Source organism: Protopterus annectens, chromosome 1.part1 (assembly GCF_019279795.1).
Source record: "Protopterus annectens isolate FY-2018-M chromosome 1.part1, PAN1.0, whole genome shotgun sequence".
In the NCBI taxonomy this organism is placed as follows: domain Eukaryota; kingdom Metazoa; phylum Chordata; order Ceratodontiformes; family Protopteridae; genus Protopterus; species Protopterus annectens.
This window is the reverse complement of record NC_056726.1, coordinates 419,253,415-419,274,975: the sequence shown is the minus strand read 5'-3', so window position 1 is coordinate 419,274,975 and position 21,561 is coordinate 419,253,415. Positions and strand designations below refer to the sequence as shown.

Here is a 21,561-nt window from a genome sequence, read left to right as displayed (position 1 = left end):
TTAGAAAATATAGGTAAAGTGGTAATGCTTGGTGAAGGAGTGTACTGAACTCCAGGTTGCAGCTTCCAGGATGTTCCTGGTAGGGACTCCCCTGAGAAATGCTGTAGAGGTTGAGGTAGCCCTAGTGGAATGGGTTCTAATCCCCTGTGGGGTAGGTTTTCCATGGTGTTTGTAGCAGAAATGGATGCAGTGTGCTACCCATTTGGAGACTGTTTGCTTTGACATGGCCTTGCCCTCTGCCTCTGTGGCAAAGCTGACTAGCAGCTGGTCAGATTTTATGAAAAGTTTAGTCCTGTTCAGGTAGAACCTAAGCTGTCTGTGCAAGTCCAAGGAGTGCAGGATCCTTTCCCCTTTATTCTGAGGGTTAGGAAAAAAGGTTGGTAAATGGATAGATTGGTTTAAAGCCACACTGAATAACACCTTGGGCATAAATGATGGGTTAGTCCTGAGGGAAACCCTGTCCGCATGGAAGATGATGAAGGGTTCCACAACCATAAGGGCCTGTAACTCAGACACTCTTCTTGCTGAAGTGATGGCTAGAAGTAAGGCTGTTTTCCAAGAGAGGAATTTTAACTCTGCTGCAGCAGCAGGCTCAAAAGTGGGAAGCATGAACTTCTCTAGTACAAAGTTAAAGTCCCAGGCAGGAGTGGGAGCTCTTCTCGGGAGTCTTAAATTGTTAGCTCCCCTCAAGAACTGTTTGACCAGAGGGTGAGAGAAGAGGGGTGGTTCAGAATTGTAAGATGGCAGAGGCATGAATCTTAATAGAGGAGATGGATAGGCCTTTGTGGAGCAGCTCTGCTAGATGATCTAGGATTTGAGGTAAGGAGGGCACGGCTGTGTCCCTTCCCTGAGACTGGCTCCAAGAACAGTATCTTTTCCACTTTTCAGAATAGGATTTCCTAGTACTAGGTCTCCTGGCCTCAAGGATGACATTCAGCACCTGTTTGCTGAGGGTTGCTGGTGATGTATTCAGGGAATAAGCCAGGCTGCTAGGTTCAGAGTATGCAGCTGAGGATGCAAAATCAGGCCTTCCTGCTGGGACAGCAGAGAGGGAGTCTGATGCAGGTGCCAGGGTGGCACTGTTGTCAGACTGCGTAAAAGTGGGTACCAGTGCTGGCGTGGCAAGTCTGGTGCAATAAAGATTGCCCTTGGCCTATCTTGTTTGATCTTGAATAGTACTTTTGAGAGGAGGGGCAGAGGGGGAAAGCCATAGATTGAGAGGTTTTCCCATGGAAAGGATAGGGCATCCACTTTCCATGCTTGGCTGTGGGGAGTTCTGGTGCAAAGTTTGCTCAATTGATGGTTTACGGGGAAAGGAAAGAGGTCCACCTCTGGTGTCCCCCACCTGTGGGTTAGAAGTTTGAATGAGTTGGGTTCCAGTTTCCACTCGTGTGGGTCCATAAGGTTTCTGCTTAAGTCATCTACCAGTGAGTTTAGTTTGCCTGGCAGGAACTGAGCTTGCAGGTGCACTTGGTTGCTAAAGGCTGTGTTCCACAGAGCCATGACTAACTTGCAGAGTGGGTAGGAATGAGTCACCCCCCTGCTTGTTTACATACCACATAACTGTGCTGTTGTATGTCTTTATCAAGAGCTGTCCTGGAAGAATAAGGTGTTTGAAGGCTGTCAGTGCATCCTGTATAGCTACCATCTCTTATTAATTGATAAGCAGGTGCATTTGTGCTGGGCTCCATTTGCCTTGAATGCATTTGCCTGCTATGTGAGCCCCCCATGCATAGTCTGATGCGTCTGTTGTCAGGGATTGGGCGGTGGGGGGGGGGTTGAATGAAAGGGAGTCCCCTTGTTGTGGTTGCAGGCCTCTGCCCACCAAAGAAACTCTGTTCTTGGGCAACAAATGATAGGAATCACTGTTTCCAGGTCCTGAGAATGTTGATACCAGAGACTCTAAGTACCACTGAAGTTTCCTCATATGCAGTCTTGCATATGGAATTACGAGAATGCAGGAGGCCATGAACCCTAGGGCTTGCAGTATTTTCCTTGCAGATAGATGGGTTTGGGTGGCCAGTAGTTTGACGTAATTTGTCAAATAAACCTGCTTTTCTGGAGTGAGGAATGCCATCTGGGAAGTTGTGTTCCAGCTTGCTCTCAGGAATACAATTTTTTGGCTGGGTACCAGATGAGATTTCTTTTCGTTGATGGTATATCCCAGAGAAGTTAGGAGTCTCTTTACAAATGCCAGGTGCTGAAATAGCAATTTCTGACTGTCCGCCTGAATCAGGCAATCGTCCAAGTATGGGTAAATTTGAATGTTTCTCTGCCTGCAGTATGCAGTGGCAGGAGCCAGGCACTTTGTGAATACCCTGGGCGCAGTAAGCCAAAGGGAAGTGCAGAGAACTGATAGTGCATAGAGTCTGCCCTGAAACGTAGATATTTCCTGCAAGATTCCTTTATGAGGATGTGTAGATAAGCTTCTTTTAAGTCTAGGTTGACCAGCCAGGAGTCCTTGGCTAGCATAGGAAGCAGCCGTTGGAAGTGTAAGCATTTCGAACTTTGGTACCACCAGGAAGGTGTTGAGAATTGACAGTTCCAAAATAGGGCACCAAGAGTTTTCTTTTCTGGGCACCAGAAACAGTCTGGAGTAGAAACCCTGTCCCCTTTGCTCTGTTGGAACAGGTTGAATAGCCCTGATACTGAGAAGAGAAAGTACTTGCTTTTGGACCTCTGCTCACTGGTTTGGCGGAAGGTCTGGCAATTCACTTGGGGTTGGCAGTGAGTGGAAGTAGAGTCTGTATCCCTGGGATACAGTGTTTAAGACCCATTGGTCCTGGGTAATGTATTCCCAGTTTTTTTGCATGCAGGGCGAGTTTTCCCTCTAGGGGTGCAAGTACTTGGGCCTGGCTGGGAAGGATGGAGGGCAAGTCATTGCGAACTTTTTCCATAAGAGGGTGGTTTACCAGTCCCTGTTTTTGAGGTGGGAGCACTCCATTGTTTAGATCTGTGCATACCCTGAGACTGTAGTCTTTGTGGTCTGTTGCCCCTGGGTTTGGACTGAAGGCCTGGGAGGGACTGGAAAGAACCAGTTTATTGAAGGCCAAAGCCTACTGAATCTAGGTGGCTGTACCTGTAAGAAATCTTTAACAGTTTGCAGAGATTTAGCTTTTTCCTCCATCTTTTTAAGAACAACTTCTGCTTTTGTGCCAAACAAACATTCTTGGTTTAAAGGAGCATCTAGTAATTTTGCTTTGACATGGTCTGGCAAGATTTGTTCCTTCAGCCAAGCATGCCTTCTCAGAACAGACCCAGTGACAGCAGCCCTACAAGATGCTTCTAAGACATCAAAACCACATTGCAAAGTATGTTTACCAACTTGGTTTGCAGAATGCATTAACTCTTGTAAATCTCTATTTTCTGCACAATCAGGAATCAACAACATTTTTTGTTTAATTTGTTCCACAATATGCTGCTGGTACTTCAACATGTGAAACTGACAATTTAAAGCTCTGATGGCAAGAGTTGCAGAGGTATATACCTTCTTACCCCATCTGTCTAAAGCCCTAGAATCCATGTCTGAAGGGGTAGGGTTTTTGGGTGTAGTAGCCTTAATACCTTTAGGTCCCTGGGAAATGGTCTCTGGATCCACAGTATGATTTTCAACGAGACATTTGTGAGAATCAGGTACTCTGTAGTACCTGTCAGGCTTTCTAGGAGCTGGAGGTAAAGAATCAGGGGTAAGACTAGATTCCATGAAGATATCATCTACAATATCCAGGACAGGGAGTATAGCTAGAGGCCTGTGCTGAGGCAAGTCTAAAAACTCCCAGAGTCTCTTTTTGGACTGAAGGTAGTCTTGGCATTCCCAGCGGAAATGCTCTCTTAGGGTAGACAAGGTTTCACTGAAAAAAAATCCTCTGGAGGGGAGGCAGAGGGAATGGAATCCTCTGCATCTGAATCCTCATAGTTGGATAAGGGTATTTCCTGGTAATCAGAGGGATCACAGTCATCGGACTCATGGTCTGTAGAATCAGAAGGAAAATAAATGATCTGCCTTTTAGAGGGAGAAGGCTGGCTTCCCCTAATTAAAGTAATATCGGCTTTAGCCATTCTAATCATTTGTTTCTGAGGCATGGGAGCTTGAGAATGCGCTTTGGTCATCGGTTTCCTAGGCATACTGCGAACTCTGGGCGTGAGAAATTGGTAGTTTTAGTCAAAAATGAAGTAGTCTGTTTAGTACAAACATCGGAAGGTCTGAATACACCCCTCAGAAGCCGGCGCCTGCACAGCATCTCTGGACCCATCCAAGGTAGAGACATCCACAGGTTTCATAGTCAAAGAAGCATCTCACGGCATACCGAATGGTCTCAGTAGAGGCCTGCAAATCTGTAGAAGCAGGTATCAGGGGCTGCAAAAGCACCTCACCGAATACCAGCAGACTGGCGACTAGCTTAACGGAAGCGTTGTCGGCAGTGGCGACTAGCTTAACGGAAGCACTGTCGGCAGTTTTAGATCTATGCGATCCGTCTCTTTCTTTATTCTTATGTTTTTTTCAGAAGACTGGTAGTCGGATGGCCTAACAAAGCCAATACAGAGAACGAGAGCGAAAGAATTTGGCAACAAAGCTAGCCTGACGACAAATAGTTTGGGTATTGAACAAGGCACAAAACCAACAGTGAGGAATGTCATGGTCTGGGCCTAAACAGGCGACGCAGTAAGAATGAAAATCTCTGTGAGGTATTTGCTTTCCAGAGGCAAGACAATTGTTAACTTTTTCTGACATCGGTTAGAGCAAGAAAAAAGAATCCCCAATGGGATACTTAGCTTTAGAAGACTTCAGGTTTGAAACTCAAAAAATGAAAATTTCTGGTAGCGGCCAACCGGCACTTGCGAACTGCTTCTGCTTCGGGCTCCCGCATGGCAAGAAAGACTGATGTAATTGCGTCGGCTGCATGTTTTATACCGCTGACGACCTAACATCATGGAAGAGGCGACAGCATCTGACACAGAAATCCCAAGACTCTGGTATTCGGGCCGACTGAGGGCTACCTGCAGGCAGATAACCCAAGTGTGATGACTGCAACAATGAAACACGATGAACATCTGTTGTTCCTGAACATATGTTGGAAATAATTTCCTTACTAATGTTGTTGAATCTATATTATTCCAGTCCATTTCTGGTAAAGTTAAGTCCCCAGCCACTATTATTCCAATCCTGTGTTTCAAGCAAGAAGTGCATGAATTTTTCTAGGTCATCTACACACTTTTCATGGTATATAAAACTTCAACCACTGTTAAGTGCTCCAGTGTTGTCTTTACTTTCATAGTTACACAATCTACAGTACTGGTGTTATCACTGTAACATGTAATAATCACAGGTCTCATAACAATCTTTAATCCCTATCATATCTCCTCCTGATTTTTTTGTTAGAATGTCTGTTTCAGTAAAAACATTCATATCCTTACAGAACAGAATTCTAGTCATTGTTCTTTAAGCATGTTTCCCAAACATCATCATCAATCTTGTGGGAATGTGGTAATTTTATCAATAAAAAACTTTATTATTAATGCTCCTAGTGTTTGCAACTGTCAGAGATGCATCAAATGTTGCTATCTGTGAACTGTTAAAATTTTGACCTGGCAAAAATCCTGCCTTGTGTTTGTGAAATACTGCAAAATATCTGCTGCAAAAATTCTCTTCCCGGATCGTGACAAATGTACACTATTCTGTCTAAATACGTGTGCCCAAAATTAGGCTCGGATGCTCTACACATTTCCATTTTTTAATTAAAACAGGACATTTTTTATACACTTATTTACCCAAACAAATCTTTCCCATCATGAAGACTCTCCTTTCTTTATGTGATGTGTGAAAAATAACACCTGTATAGAGGGCTGTAAGTTCCTTACTAACAGTGCGAGAGTCCTTGTGGATGAGAACATCTGCACCAACATGAATAAAAACAGATGCTTTTCAAATGCATACACACAACTATTTCCCAGGAGGGGGAATTTATAACTCTCCAATGACCATACACTTTAGCTATAGTCACTGTACTCCCACAATCAGAATAAAAACATCTGGTACCAAGACCTCATATAATGATCACTTTCAAAGCAGGCAACCAACATTTGTTATGACAGCTGATAATTGATCAGTTTTTCGCTTCAAAAGAGCATATAACAATTGCAACAATGCTGTCAGGATACCACTTACTAGAAAAGTGACACAAAAAAAAGAAACTTTTTAATTTTAAAAGGCCTGATTTAATATGCAAAGGAGTATTGCAACTACACAAAGAAAGGAAAAAAAAAAAAAAAGAAGAAATTATGCACTCACCATAACGTTCCATATCTGTTGTCCAATTTCATTTATCCTTCACTAATGGGTTCAGTTCCAGTATCGGAAATGACTTGGTCATTACTACAGCTCGCACAAGCCAAAAATGCTCAAGCGCCACCTCTATCCACAATCCCATTCTCCCAACTACCTCAGATCGAGTTTGCAGAAAATATATAGATAATACCAACAAGTGTAAGATGAAGCAACAGCAGGCTATCATAAAACAAGCAACAGTTTATTCAGGAACAAGCAAAGGCATAAGCGCTTTAATAGATAAGGAAACCTCAAGGGAAGCCATATCTGCTATGCTTTAATTCACAATAACTTAAAGGTACATGATCTGTTCCACTAAAAACCTCTCAGAAGGCTGTGAGATGGAGGGAGAGGAGTCAAGCATAAGTGAAAATGGACACCACAGATGGAATGTTATGGTGTGTACAAAACTTCTTTATCTGATGTTGTCAATTTTCATTTTATCCTTGATGTATGGGACAGGGTCCCCAGCTACCTTAGACCTTGGGAGGATTCACGGAAGGATATTCCTGAGCACCATTGAACCAAAGGATGTTCTTCCACTGGAGACCAAATCCAATTTGTAATATGAGTAATAAAAGTAAGGGCAGAAGCCCAAGTAGCTGCTGCAGATATCTCGTCCACTGAAGCTTTGTACTGGAAAACTGCTGAAATGGCTACAGATCTTGTAGAACATGCGTTCACGGGCCTATTCAAGGCAATTTTCTTCTGGTCATAAATAAAGGAAATACAATCCTTGAGCCAACTGGCTAAGGTCACCTTGCTAACTGACTTACTAAACCTTGCACTTGAAGAGACTACAAATAATTGGTCAGATTTTCTCATGTCTTTCATCCTGTGAAGATAAAAAGCTTAACAGTCTGTGAATATCTAGTAAATGCAAACAGTATTCATCTCTGTTTGAGAAGTTTGGAAAGAATACTGACAAAATTGTTTAGGAAGGCGGGGTTTGCTTGCAAGGAAACTCTGTCTTGAAAAATCAGATAAGGTGGCTTAAATGAAAGGCCTGAATTTCTGAACTCCTTCTAACAGAGGTTATTGCCACCAAAAACAATGTTTTCCATAACAAAAACGTCAGACCACAGTCTGCAGAAGGTTCAAAGGGAGAATGTACAATGGTTTGCAACATTAGGTTTAGGTCCCAAGGTGGTATAGGATCTATGAAAGGTGGTTTCAGGAAAAGTATGCCTTTTAAAAAACACTTACAACATTTATGAGAAGCCAAGGAATGTTCTTCCAAACCATCATGGAAATTGAAAAGTACAGTTTTGTACCTACCATAAATGTAGATGTTCGAGGATTCCCTTGCTGCAGTCCTGACAATTGGGTATAGTCCGCGTCCCAGTCGGCCCGAATACCAGAGTATAAGGCTGACGTCGGTCATGGAGACTGACGTCAGTACGTCAGGGTACTAATGCGCATGACCGGCGTCATTTCCTCAGTCTTTTCTTGCCCCAGATGTCAGAAGACCCAAAAAGACAAGTCCCAAAACAACCTGCACCAAAAAACATGTACAATATATACAGTAATATATACAAAAAATATAAGCATGTAAACTCACCTACACAACCACCCTGAAACACAGGGGGGAAGGAGGGAGGGTAAATTGGACTGCAGCAAGGGAATCCTCGAACATCTACATTTATGGTAGGTACAAAACTGTACTATGTTCTTCGTCTTCCCTTGCTGCAGTCCTGACAATTGGGTAGAATCCCAAAGCAGAGGTAAGGGAGGCTGGCAAATTATAAAGTAGCAGGAGCTGACAACATGCCTTGTAAAACAGCTGTGGCAAAACCAGCTCTAGTCTTAGAGTATATAGGCAGGTGATAATGCCTAGAGAAAGTATGCACTGAACTCCAAGTAGCTGCCTCCAGAATATCCCTAGCTGCCACCCCTTAGAAATGCTGTTGAAGTGGCAGTAGCCCTAGTGGAATGAGGCCTAATCCCAGCTGGAACCTCTTTGCCATGATGGGAATAACAAAATGCAATGCAAAAGCCAATCCACCTAGAAATAGTTTGTTTTGACACAGGCTTGCCCTGTGAACTTAAAGCAAAGAAACAAGTAACTGCTGAGACTGCCTAAAATCTTTAGTCCTGCTCAAATAATAAATTGCCTGTGTACATCTAAAGTGTGCAAAATCTTTTCCCCTTTATTTTGAGGATCTGCAAAAACGTAGGCAAATGAATAGTTTGGTTTAAAGCCACACTAGAAACTACCTTAGGCATAAAGGAAGGATTAGTACGTAATGATACCCTGTCCTTATGGAAAATCAAAAGGGCTCTACTGCCATAAGGGCCTGCAACTCAGACACCCTTCTTGCAGAAGTAATAGCCAACAGAAAAGCAGTCTTCCATGACAAATATTTCAATTCAGCAGTAGCTGCAGGCTCAAAAGGTTGTAGAGTAAGTTTTCCAACACAAAATTGAGATCCCAAGCAGGAGTAGGAGCTCTGGGGTCTTATATTCTTTGCCCCTCTAAGAAACTGCTTGAACAAAGGATGCGAAAACAAAGGTGGGTCACAATCATAGTGAGCTGAAATTGCTGCAGCATGAATCTTTATGGAAGAGAAAGACAAACCTTTGTCCAATAATTCAGTAAGATATTGAAGAGCCACACTCAAATTAGGCTCTGAAATCTCCAAATTCTTTGCTGTACTCCAAAATAAAAATCTCTTCCATTTTCACTCTCCTAGTACTAGGCCTTCTAGCTTCCATAATCACATTTAAAACTTGTTGAGGAAGCTGAGACCTACCATGCTTCAACACAGAATATGCCAAGCTGTGAGATGAAGAGATGGAAGCTTGACATTGAGCAGATGACCGTCCTTCTGAGATAACAGATGAGGAATCAGAGGTAAAGGCCATGGAGGCTTCTTTACAAGACTCCTTAGAAGTGGGTACCAGTGTTGCCGAGGCCAATCTGGAGCTATCAAAATCATCCTTGGCCTGTCCTGTCTGACCTTTAGTAATACCTTTAGAAGAAGAGGTAGAGGTGGAAAGGCATAGACATGAAGGTTTTTCCAACTGAAAGACAGAGCATCCACTTTCCAAGCTGTGTGATGAAACCCCTTTGTGCAATACTTTGGCAGCTGGTGGTTTAGTGGAGAAGCGAACAGATCTATGTCTGGAGTTCCCCATGACACTGTCAATTTCTGAAATACATGAAGATCCAGTTTCCACTCGTGGGGATCCATGATTTGTCTGCTTAATACATCTGCTAGGTAGTTCTGTGCTCCTGGCAGAAACCTTGCCTGAAGAGTCAGTTGCAGGCTTAACGGAGTCTCCCATAAAATCATTGCTTGCCTGCATAGAGGATAAGAATGTGTTCCCCCTTGCTTGTTGATGTACCACATGACAGTTGTGTTGTCTGTCAGAATCAACACCTGCCCTGGAAGAAGTAACTCCTTGAACGCCATCAATGCAAACTGGACTGCTAACATCTCCTTCATGTTGATATGTAGATGCTGTAGTCTGGCAGGCCACTTGTCTTGTATCCACTTTCCATTTAGATGAGCTCCCCAAGCAGTGTCCGAGGCATCTGTCGTTAAAATCTGACTCGCCTCTGGCCGGGTCACAGAGAGTCCCTTGTTTAGGTGACATTCCTGAGCCCACCACAAGAATTCCTTTTGAAGGCAAGGTATTATTTGAATGACAGTGTCCAAATCTTGGCAGTGCTGTGTCCATACATTTTTGAGATACCATTGCAGCTTCCTCATATGCAGTTTGGCATTGGGAAGCACCAGAATACAAGATGCCATGAACCCTAATGCTTGAAGGACTGTCCTTGCAGTCAGCACGGACTGATGAGATAGTTGATGGAAGTAAAGTGACAGACTCTTTTGTTTGTCCGGGGTTAAAAAGGCCATCTGGGCTGCTGTATTCAGTCTCACACCCAGAAAGCACATGTCTTGAGAGGGTACTAGACTGGACTTTATTTCGTTCACAGAATACCCTAGGCATCTTAGCACTGCTATGACATATTCCAGATGCTGTAGAAGGTGTTCCTTTTCTTGAGCCAGAATCAGGCAGTCGTCCAAGTAAGGATAAATTTGAATGCCTTGAAGCCTGAAGTAAGCTATCACTGGAGCCAGAACCTTTGTGGATACTCCAGTAGATAAGCCAAAGGGCAATGCAGAGAACTGATAATGAAAATCTCCAGTTCGAAACCGCAGATACTTTCTGCAACTTAGCCTTATGGGCACATGAAGGTAAGCTTTCCTTGAGATCCAAAGTTACCATCCAGTGATCCTTGCCCAGCAGAGGTAACAGTTGCTGTAACGTCAACATCTTGAACTTGGGAATGTCCAGATAAGTGTTGAGGATAGATAAATCCAAAATTGGTCTCCACGTGTTCCCCTTCTTTGGTACTAGGAACAGGCGAGAATAAAATCCGAAGCCCCTTCCTGACACAGGGACTGGCTGAATAGCCCCTATCTGGAGTAACTGAGAAACTTGCTTGTGAGCCTCTTTTCTTTGTGGAGGAGGAACATCTGGCATGCCTTTGAAAGGGGCATTGTGTGGAAATAAAATCTGTACCCGTGATGAATGATATCCAGCACCCATCTGTCTTGAGTGATTAAATCCCAATTTTCTTTGAAAAGAGACAATCTTCCTCCCAAAGGAGCTGCCAGGCGAGTCCACTGGCAGCTGAAAAGGCAGGTCATTGGTTCTGCTTACGAAAGGACTGACCCCTGCCCTCACCAGAAGTCTGGGCAGGTGAACTGTCTGATCTAGGCCTAAACGAACCTTGAGCCCTGCCCCTACCACGTCTAGACCTACCCCTAGACTGGGAACCATAAGCAGGATATGTCCACCCCTTAGCAGGCCAATTTCTACTAAACTTGGAGGCTGCACCTGCAAAAATCTTTAACAGTCTGCATAGACTTAGCTTTGTCCTCCATTTTCTTTAAAACTGCTTCCACAGGCGGTCCAAACAACACATCAGACTGTAAAGGAGCATCCAAAATCCTGGTCTTAACATGCTCAGCTAAATTCTGATCCTTCAACCATGCATGTCTGCGAAGAACAGAACTAGTAGCAGCCACCCTCGAGGAGGCCTGAACAGCATCAAAACCACACTGCAAAGAATGCTTACCCACTTGTTCAGACACATGAACCAAATCCAGCAATTCTTTACACTCAATACCTTCCGCCAAAGCATCCACCTTAGATTTCAATTGTGAAAGGAGATAATTCTGATATTGCAGCATATGAAATTGACAATTCAACGCCCTCATGGCTAGAGTGGAAGAAGTATATACTTTCTTACCCACCTATCCAAAGCCCTTGCCTCTTTATCAGAGGGTACAGGATTTTTAACCACAGAAGCTTTAACACCTTTAGGCCCCTGAGAAACAGTTTCTGGGTCCGCCCTGGGACTCTTAAACAAATACTTATGAGCTTCCGCTACCCTATAATACCTATCAGGCTTAACAGGAGCAGGAGGCAAGGAATCAGGGTTCAGAGAAGCCTCTGCAAAAACATCCTCCACCACATTCAACACAGGAGGAATAGCTAAGGGCCTATGCTGGGGCAAAAACAAGAATTCCCTAAGCCTTTTTCTGGAGTCAGAGTAATCTTGGCCTTCCCATTTAAAGTGCTCCCTCATGGAGTGAAGAGTCTCTGAAAATGAAAAATCCTCAGGAGGAGAAGCTGAAGGAGTGGAATCATCCACATCAGAATCAGAATAAGTAGGAAACTCTGGCAAGTCTTCCACAGAAGACTCTGAAGCCTGTGAACACTGTTCAAAACTATCAAACTCCTGTTCCACCTAGGCCTCTTATCAGGAGGGGCATAGAACCTCTAATCAGAGTAATCAAATCTTCTGCCATTTTAAGCATATGTTTCTTAGGCACAGAGCCGAAATGCTAGGAGAAGCCCCTACAGAAGCTGAACTTGGCCTTCCTCTAAAAGAAGCTTTGGCAACAGAAGGAGAGGCCCTAACTACCTTGGGAAGAGAGGGAAGAACAGTTACCTGAGAAGCCCCTCAGCCTGGCCTACCTCCTGAGAGGCACATCCTGTAACAGTAAAGTATCTGCCTGAGACTCCATAGAGACTCCTGGCAAAACCTCTGGCTCCCCTGAGCCTTCTAAAGGACCGACTTCCGGGACTGCCGGTTCCTCACCCCTAGACTTCACTGTTTTGTCCTTGCGCTTCTTAGATGAAGCAGGCGCCGGAGCATCCGGCGGCATAGTATAGCTTCCCAAACACTAACCTAGCACAATCAAGCCTCCTCTTAATAGTGCGCTTGTTAAATCTAGCACAAGAGCGGCAACCAACAACGTCGTGCTCAGGCCCTAAACAAGGTATACACAATGTATGATAATCCCTATGCGGTATCTGCTTCCCACAAGAAATACAGTTATTCACTTTTTCTGACATCCGGTTAAATACTGAGGCAAGAAAAACCAAAATGTTCTAACGGGTTACTTAGCCAACTCTGTATTCGGTCTGAAACTCGAAAATCTCAGAACGCCAACCTGCACTCGCAAAATTGCTTCTGCATCGGACCATGCGACAAAATAGACGGAGGAAATAGCGTCGGTCATGCGCATTAATACCTGACGCGTCAGTCTAAGGCGCCATGACCGCTCTGGTATTCGGGCCGACTGGGACGCGGACTATACCCAATTGTCAGGACTGCAGCAAGGGAAGACGAAGAACATCTGCTGCTAGCTGTATTCTGATGTTAGAAGGGGAAGCTCCTGCAATGAAGAGAGAGGCTAAAAAGTCTAAAATATTTTCAATAGAAGCAGAAAAGGGGGTCAATATCCTTTTTATGAGCCCAAATGGTAAACCTCTTCCATTTACTAGTACAGAGTTTATGGGTGTAAGGCGTATGAGAGGCTAGGAGAATCTGGCATACCAGGGAGAAAAAAACTTCATGTCTGGCAACTAATGGTATTGGAGGAACCATGATGTGAGCTTGAGGTTCAAAATGTCTGGGTAAACTAGTCCATCTGGATAGAACAGAAGGTCTGTAGCATGGTCCAAAGTCTAAGGTTGCTGAATTAGACAAGGCCAAAGAAAGGGGAACCATATCTGTTGAGGCCAACATGGGGCAAAGAGGATTACATTGCTTTTCAACCCTAGTAGTTTCTGTAAGAATTTTGGAATTAGAGGTAATGGGGAAAGGCATATTTATTTATTTAACATTTGTTGACCAGGAAAGTCCAACTAGGACAAAGCCTATTTTCAGCAGAGACCCAGGGAAAAACACTCGAGACGCATGTCTTTGCAATGTGGGAGGAAACTGGCGTACCCAGACGAAACCCACGTGAACGCATGGAGGACATACAGCCTCTGCACAGAAGGCACCCCAGTACAGAATCGAACAGGAGAACCTCTTCCTGTGAGGCGACAATGTTAATTGCTTCACCGCTGTGTCACCCAGTACAGGAGTTCAGAGAGCCAAGTGTGGAGAAGAGCACCCCTTGATGACTTCCCCGGATGGGGAATTAAGGGAAAGTAGTTGCTGCATTTATTGTTTTATTTCTCCAAATCTTTTGGGTTTCTAATACCATGACAGGAATGGACCCCATTCCAAAGTCAAAGTATGATTAAAGTTCATGAAATTAGTATTGTTTCAGCTAGGCTAGCCCCACTGACAGAAAATCTTTTCCGTCACTTTTGAAATGAGAGACCACTAGTGGGGTTGAAGAATACATCTGCTCAAATGAAAGAAAAAAAGAACAAACTCAAACAAAACCAACACACCTGGGCACAGAAGCACCAGCAGGACAGTCCTCGGCACTGAACGATTTAAACTAAACACAAAATTAACTAGAAATTAAACGGATAAGCGCTTTCGTTTTATTAATGCTTGAAATGTCTTCAGATTCAAAAACATCGGATAACGTTCATTCATTTAAAAACTTCATTATCCTGACAACCAAGTCTCCTCAATGATCAGCAGTACTTAAAGTGATACACATATACACAAAAAAACGTTAAACTTTAGGCTTCTGTTTGGTGAAATAGATTACAATACGAATCCACTGAGAGTACCAAGTACTTTTAATCCACCCACCTAACCAGTGATTACAATGTTCGAAAATTATGCGAGTTGGACATTCGTAAAGCTCTGAACTGTAAGAAAAGAGCACATAATATGCTCAGAAATTTACAATAAAAAGAACTGAAATTATTGGACAACCTGGGCAAACATGATCTTAGGTTCATGAAACCTGATAAAGGGGGGTGATTGGTTGTGATGGAGAGAAGGGATTATGTTGATAGAATGTGTTTAATGTTGTCTGAGGGTACTTACGATATTGCATCCCTGAATGAAGTTAATGTAGCTTATACAAAGATTATGAGTATGTTAAACATGTTTACTTAGTGCCAAATGGATTTAGATGAACTGAATTATTTAAATACTTCAACTCCATTAATTCTCACTATTTTTGGTATTCCAAAAATCCATAAGGATTTAAATTAACCACCTAGGACACGTATAGTGAATGCCAGGGGGTCCATCGTGTACTCTTGTGCAAAGTTTATGGACTTAAAATTGAAACATTTCATCATGAGAGAATCTCATCTATGTAAAGATTCCTGGGATTTTTACCCAGGACTATTTACACCCCATCTATCGACCCTCTGTGGGTGAGCTACTAGAAGTTTTTCTTTACAGACCAAAATCTTCCTCCCTGTCTTCAATCCGTTTCATCAAAAGACTTTGCAGGGACAGGTAAATAAAATATTGTGGGTGAGAAGTTTTATAGGGCTCCCTTCAGTTCTGAATCCTGTTGACCAATGTCCAAAGTCTGCACCGAAGTAGTCATTGCCATTGAAGAAGTAGAAGGTAAACTCTCCAGTGCCAAAGCCTTTGGAGTCGAGGGTTTTGTCATAGCAGCTTTGGTAGGTGCTGGGGATTTTCCCAGTACTGAAGACTTTCAGCAAGAGTCCTTCAGTTCTCAGGAACGTTTTAGAACAGAGGATTTACATTTCTTAAATGTCAGTGCTGAATGAGAAGTTGGCACCGTCAAACTCCTCGATTTACTCTTCTCTAAAGAAGATGAGGAAGAAGGGGAAGAAATATCCATCTTACTCTCATCTACCGCAAATATGACCTCTCCCAAAGGCAGAAGGTATCAAGCCCTTCAAAACTCTCCTGTGCCAAAGTTTATTCCTTCTCTCAACAAGTGCTATACGGCTGAAACCATGAGAGATACTAGAGTCCTCCTGTAAGTGTACAAGACCCAAACAGTACACACATAGTAAATGTAAGTCAGACAAAGAAATCTTATGACTGCACTTCTGACATTTTTTAAAGCCAAAAGGGGCCTTAGCTTTCTCAGCCATATCTGAAAAAATGGGCTGGAAGGCACAGGCACACACACACACACACACACACACACACACACACACACACACACACACACACACACACACACACACACACACACACAAAAGCAAAGGGAGACAAGGACATGCAACAAAGGAAAGAAAGGGTAGAGAGATTTTTTTTTTTGATAGGACAGAGAAGGAAAGAAACTATCAACAATGATAGTTAAAATGTACACCAAAGTGCATGAAAAGAGGCTATCAGCAATGACAGTAGAGAAATACTCGAGTGTATGAAAAGGAACAGCAAACAGTAGCTAAAGGGTAGAGAAACAGTGAAAAGGGAATAACAGTGAAAAAGGTAGAGATACTAGAAGAAATCAAATAATTTTATGTAAGACAATGAAGGATGCTCAAGAGCTCTGACAAACGCGTCTGTCCGGAAAAGTAGTAAACAAGATCCGAGGTCATTGGGAGAGAGAGATACTCTGGGTAGAGGTGAAGCTCGAGAGTTTTTGGCTTGCACAAGCTGTAGTAACGGCTTAGTTAGTTCCAATATTGGAACCGAACCCATATGTCTAGGATAAAATGAAAATTGACATCGGGTTATAAGGTTTCAGAGTGTTAAACAAAATATATTCCTTGCATCTGTAGATGTTATTTCTAATTACTGATGATTGGCTGCTAAAGCCTCAGGAGGATGATTATGTCCAAGTTGTCTAAAAGAAGAGGACAGCAGCACTGATGAAGTGCATTCCTCTGTGGTTAGACAGATTTTCAAAGTCCAAAATAACAGTCATAGGCAACAAGGAAAAAGGTCAACAGTGGCTCTGGTACAGTACACTCCTCAGAGGTTACAGATTTCAAACAAATAAAACTGGTCTTTCCTTTTAAAGTAAGCTGCAGAATTCTCACACACAGTTTGGTACCGTAATAATGTAATATAATTTTTGAAGGAAGCGGTGAGCAAATAACCATAAACAATTTCATATTATAAGACAAAGCTCCACATTCCACGCATCTTGTCATATACACAACTATTTACATTTTCACACTACAACATATATCATCTTACATGGGAAAGATGCACGACTACAAGCTCAGCCTTCCTAATAGTTTAAGAATGCAATTCAAAGGAGCAATGGGAAGAGCCGGGAAATGTGTGTCAGAGTTGTTAGAAACTACTCTCCCAACAGTGGTGTCATTACAGAAACTACACTCCCAGCAGTGGTGTCATTACAGAAGCTACACTACAACCAGTGGTGTCATCAAAGGTGGTTTGCCAGTAGTTTAAGGTTTCATTAGTAAATGAATGTGGAAAACTTTGAAGGAAGTGAATGAAAGGGATAGCTGTTGAAATAATATGAGACTAGAGTACTATATTAAATGTTGATATAAATGATACAGCTTGGAATTAAGTACAAATATGCTGCTAAATTCAGAAGCCTCAATATTTTTGTTAGGAAGTGCTTCGAGAGGTAGTTTTATATTCCACAAAGGTTGGGAAGGATATTCTCAAACGTTGATGTTCAATTTTGGAGATGTGAGAATGCAGATTTGGGTTAATGAGGACATATTTGTTTTTGGTCAAGTCGTCATCTAACTATATATGTGAAATGATGAAAGGTCTGTTAAGGAAAAGTATAGAGTTTAGAAAGGCATGACAAATGTTTAAAAGGTATAAAAAATGGGTGGGTTCTATTGTTTTTATTAATGAGCTAAGAAAGCTATTATACCTTGTTGGAAATCAAGTGTGTTCCCAACAGTGGTATATATAAATAAGATGGCAGATGATTTGAACAAGGAGAGCTGTGCTGCTACAAAGACGTCATGGACTAAATAAGTAGCAAAGTGGTTACAGTGGTGAATGATCAAAGATAAAGTTTAGAAGTGGCAACTATGTACTTGGCATTAAATGTATTAGCTAATCCAAATTACATTTTGATTTTTATTTAAGACATCCAATATAAATTTCACAGGTTACAGAACTAGTCATCTGAACTAACAAACTAGTATTCTCTGACTAGTGTTTAAAATTGTTACATGACTGGTTGACACCGGTTACAAATATGATAAATTGTTTCTGGATGCGAATAAAAGTGTTTAAAAAAGACAATTTAAACCAAAAGAATGTGGCAGTGAAAGCAACAGCACACTACAATACCAAGTGCATATGAGCTAACTACTCCGATGTAGAATATGTTTTGGGATACAGCTGCTTGTATTCATCTGTCAGGTTCACGCTGACAAATATGACATCATGGTCTACAAAGTTCATGCATAAAATCTGGTTCTGTGGCACAGTACACTGCTTTTGATAAGTAAAAGTAAATAAAGTCAATATTAAGTGATGGACTCACCAGAGATGTAGGCACAGGTGCTGGCTTCTTCCTATAGTAGTCACAGGTACACAGCTTTAGGTTAAGAAGCAAGGCATAGTATGAGACCAAGTAAAGGCCATCAGCATTCATCAATGTCTGGCAATTAAGGTTTCCATTCCCTTCAAATCCAGGTGAGTGCATCACACCTGAAAAAAATACATTTATGTCATTAATACTATGTTACTTGTTTACTAGTATAGCTTAAGAGGCCAGGATAAAGAAGTGTGAATTAATTTAGCATATGTTGCAGACATTGGTTTTGATTCCAGCCAAATCCACTTTCCCATGTTTGGGGAGGCAATAAACATCAAAAAAAAGGATCCCAACTAGTCACAGAAAACTGATATGTGAGACTAGTATGATGCATCTCAGTATGAAAGCACAAATAAGTAAATAAAGACACACACACACATTACCATTCTGGCCTGTTAACATAGCACTGAACTCTATGCACAGCAAGGGTAGGACAACACCTGGATAAGTAAAGTGACAGCAGTTTCCTCCCTATTATAGGAGTTTCTAAGAAGGTACATAATAACTCCTTCTAATATCCCCAACACCACAGCCAAGAACTAAGGGTGGAAGTTCACTTAAAATGTATGGAATAATATCCTTATCAGTAAAATAAGCAAAGCAAACAGGATAACGTATGCAAAGTAAGTGTGGCTACAGTGATGATGCTTAGGCTACGTGGAGACCGTCACTCTGGATGCCAGTAAACTGATAGACTGCCTTTGCAAGTCATGGCATAGGAAGTGTGTGCGTGTGTGTGTGTGTGTGTGTGTGTGTGTGTGTGTACCAGTGAGTGCCTTTACAGACGAACACTGTCTGGAACCAACTGAACAGATTTACTTAATTCAACTGGAGAATGGCAGCAGAAACAAGGGGGGGGGGGGAGTACTTGTCACAAGTCTTGTCTGACATACTGCTTTCAGTGTTTGGAGGGGGTCTCTGGGCAATGGCATATGTGAGCTCACTTCACGTTATTTTAAGTTGAGGAAGTCAAAACATTCTACAAAACAGGCTATGTTGTTCTGCTCAAGGTCTGAGGCTTCTTCAGAGATCTGTGGTCGATCAGGGTGATCAATGGGGTAATATGCTGTGCACATCTAAATGTAACCAAGAACAGCATATAAAATGTTGTTTTAAACAGGGATGGGTTACACGAAGGTTGATGCCATTCACCAATACTGCCGACATCAACAATAGTAGGCTATTAGTAATAAAGGATTATGCATTTTAGAGTGTGTATAACCTTCTGCTTTACAGTAAAATCAGTGCCGTCTGTGCTTTATTTTGTATGGCATTCTGCAAGCGTGCATATCTCAAACTCAGTTTTATACACTCAATACTAGAACTACAAGAATTGTGCCCCAGGAAATATTTTACTGCTGATGTTAGCATACAGTAGTGAAAAAAAGGAATAAGAGCATACATTTGGCAGTTAATATTAACTACCTGGTTAAGCTATGAAATGTGGTGGTTAAGAACATGTCATAATTCACTAGAAGGAATAATGGAATAAGCAGTTTACAAGAAGTGTCCATGTTTATGGCTACACACTTACAATGTACAGTATCCTCAACTGTACAAGACTCAACACACCTGATTAAAACAGACAAGCAAGGACACATGTCCACTTGAAGGAAGACACCAGTACTTCTTTTTCAGACTCTCTGAAGCGGTTTGTTATAACTAAAAGTTTAGAAGTGGACCACAACAGTTAGTTACTTTGACTGTGCTTTTCAGCATACTAAACATGTCAGGAGAACAGCTTCTCACAAATATATTTACTAAAAGGACAATAATTTAAAAGGCACTGGACAACATAACTACAAAGGATTTTACATGAACTGATATCTGTAGTCATAGCTCAGCAAAGTAAGAGTACTATACTCTTTTGATACTCTACTCTCCTGCAGATGTTATACTCCACTTCTGCTCCTTTCATACCTTCATCAGTAATTCAAAATGCAGGGCAACACTTTTCAATGTACAGTCCCCATCATTTTGTCTAACTTAATTAGCAAAGCCAAACACTCTTAAGGAAGTACAAAACTGGATCCTCCAGTTCTGTTAACATCTGAAAATACCACCAACCTGTGGCCTGGCATATTCGCAAAATGCTTGTTAGAGGAAACTGAAAACATTTAGAAGTGTAGCTAGACAGGACAGCTTCATTACACTGATGGAAGGACACTCACGATACGGAAGACTGATTGTTTACTTCAATGTCCAGTCTTCTGAAAATTCTTCAAAAGTGTTTTAGATACCAGAAACAAAAGCTTCAGATTACAGCAGATGTACTTATCTTATACCACAATAGTTTTCACATTCAGACTAGGCAACATGAGGAAATGTTTAGAGCAACAAGAGTCAAGTGACCAGTCAGGTGCTAAAGCAGAAATTTATAGCCAAGTTAGAACAATGATTTTTTTTTTCAACAGACATCCCACTGAAAAACAGCTTCCTGCCCTCCCACACAAAATAAAGAATGCCAACAGATTATTCGTAATACATCAATAGATGTAGTAGAGGACCCTCCTTAATGGAACTTTGGGTTATTCTCAGTCAATTAAAGTTTAGAAAATAATGTGGCTGTGCCCAAGCTCAGTCACATATTCAGGGATGTCCACAAGCCCATTTTGATACACATTGTGATGTAAAGTGCTAGAAACATATATTTGCAAATTCTCTCAGCTCACTAGTTCATTCCCTTGGTATTAGCAAGTAACTTTCTACAAATCAAGATACAATGATAATTCAAAACTACACTACTAACAAGTAATATGCAGGTATACACCTGCCTGTCTTAAAGGGAACTCCAACTGCTGAGCCATCATTTACAATCCTCATGCTGATAAGGCAAGAGCATATTCAGTGTATCTACATACTGAAGACCCTACTGATGAGCCCTTGACCGGATGAATTCAATGCACTAAGCATCAGCGCAAAGGAAAGAGGACAAAACTAAGTACAAACTCAGAAAGCATAGTCCTGGAGTTCTGTTTTACCAAATGAGGACCAACTCCCAGAACTGTGACTGACACAATAATGCTTGGTGAAGTTGTATAATGTAGGCCAAGGGACTGCATAGGTTCACAGATAAGTACTAGGCTAGCTGCCCCTGCAGGCTATTTCAAGTCTAGCCAATTTCCTTTTTAGTGCTTGAACCCCTATTGAGAATAACTGGGATCATACCACAGATAATTTGAGGAATCCAAACTGAGATGGGTCTAGTGTTTGGAGGTTCCCTATGTCCTGATTTAGTAATTCTAAGTCTTTTCATGGTGTTGCATATGAAGCTGGTCAGTCTTACACATCTTATCTTCACTGCAGATATTTGCAAGAGACCTTCTTGAAACACATGCTGGAGGCTGTCAAATCCAATACTGGGGTGGACTTTGGCTATAGCAATAGCCACATGGAGTTTTACAGGTTATGTCAAAGATAATGCAATTGACCATCTGCTCAGAAAATGTCATCTTAGTAATACTGATTCCTACTATCCCCTGAGGCACAGCAAATGAAAAGCTTTACACCCCATCCCCCCATCCCCGAAATAAA

General features: G+C 42.0%; 1 protein-coding gene across 1 annotated transcript in view; it reads right to left on the bottom strand.

Annotated features, from left to right (window-relative positions):
• ARFGEF3 (ARFGEF family member 3) overlaps positions 1 to 21,561 on the bottom strand; it is a 2,280,599-nt gene that overhangs the window by 1,110,206 nt on the left and 1,148,832 nt on the right. Inside the window, exon 13 of the mRNA XM_044087095.1 lies at positions 17,974 to 18,140. Coding sequence (XP_043943030.1) covers positions 17,974 to 18,140 — 167 coding nt within the window. The remainder of the gene's footprint in view (positions 1 to 17,973; positions 18,141 to 21,561) is intronic.